The sequence below is a fragment of the Tupaia chinensis genome, unplaced genomic scaffold, assembly GCF_000334495.1.
Source record: "Tupaia chinensis unplaced genomic scaffold, TupChi_1.0 Scaffold132465_1, whole genome shotgun sequence".
Lineage (NCBI taxonomy): Eukaryota > Metazoa > Chordata > Mammalia > Scandentia > Tupaiidae > Tupaia > Tupaia belangeri.
The window spans coordinates 1-832 of NW_006192749.1; the positions used below are offsets into that span (position 1 = coordinate 1).

Sequence of the window (832 nt, forward strand, 5' to 3'; positions counted from 1 at the left end):
TATTGCCAGAAACTTGTCCTGGCCTGGGGTGTGGTATGATTTAGGTCTCATGTATGTGAAAATAAATGGCCCATAGTACATTATAACCACAACCATGTGATAGGAACAGGTGGAAAACGACTTCTTCCTTGTCTCCGATTTCATCTGAAGGACAGTAAGGAGAATTTGAATGTAGGAGACAGAGATCAAGGAGAAAGGAATGAGCAAGAAGATTATGCCGCTCACATCAACGCCCCGTTCGTAGCTTGATGTGTCCACACAGGACAACTTCAACATGGCAGGGACTTCACAGAAAAAGTGATCGATGGCCCTAGAGCCACAGAAGGGAAAGTGGAGCACAAACGCCGTGTGTACTGCAGAGTTGATGGCTGCTACCAGCCAGGACCCTCCAGCCATGAGCACGCTGATGCCCTCATTCATAAGAAGCGGATAGTGCAGTGGGTGACAGATGGCTGCATAGCGATCATAGGACATCGCCACCAGGAGGAGGCACTCCCCGCCCAGGAGGGTGAGGGACAGGAATAATTGGAAGCCACAACCTGCAAAGGAGATGGTCCTGCTGCCTGACAGGAAGTTAGTGACCATCTTGGGAACAATGTTGGAAATGTGCAGGATATCCATAAAAGAGAGATGGCGGAGCAGGAAATACATCGGAGTTTGGAGTCGTGAGTCTGTGCTGATAAGGAGGATCATGGCTGCATTTTCCACTACGGTCATAATAAAAATAACACATAGAAAGGGGAAGAAGACTAGGCTTGCTTGGTAAGAAGAGAACAATCCCAAAAGAATGAAGTCACTGCTGAAAGTGTGATTCTCATGTCCCATCCTGGAC

General features: G+C 48.0%; 1 protein-coding gene across 1 annotated transcript; it reads right to left on the reverse strand.

Moving 5' to 3' along the window:
- Nucleotides 1–6: 6 nt before the first annotated feature.
- LOC106736268 (olfactory receptor 2AJ1-like) lies at nt 7–825 on the reverse strand (the record flags this gene model as incomplete). Its single annotated transcript, XM_014592596.1, has 1 exon — nt 7–825. A coding segment is annotated over exon 1 (819 nt), but the record flags the coding sequence as incomplete, so codon positions are not given.
- Nucleotides 826–832: the final 7 nt, after the last annotated feature.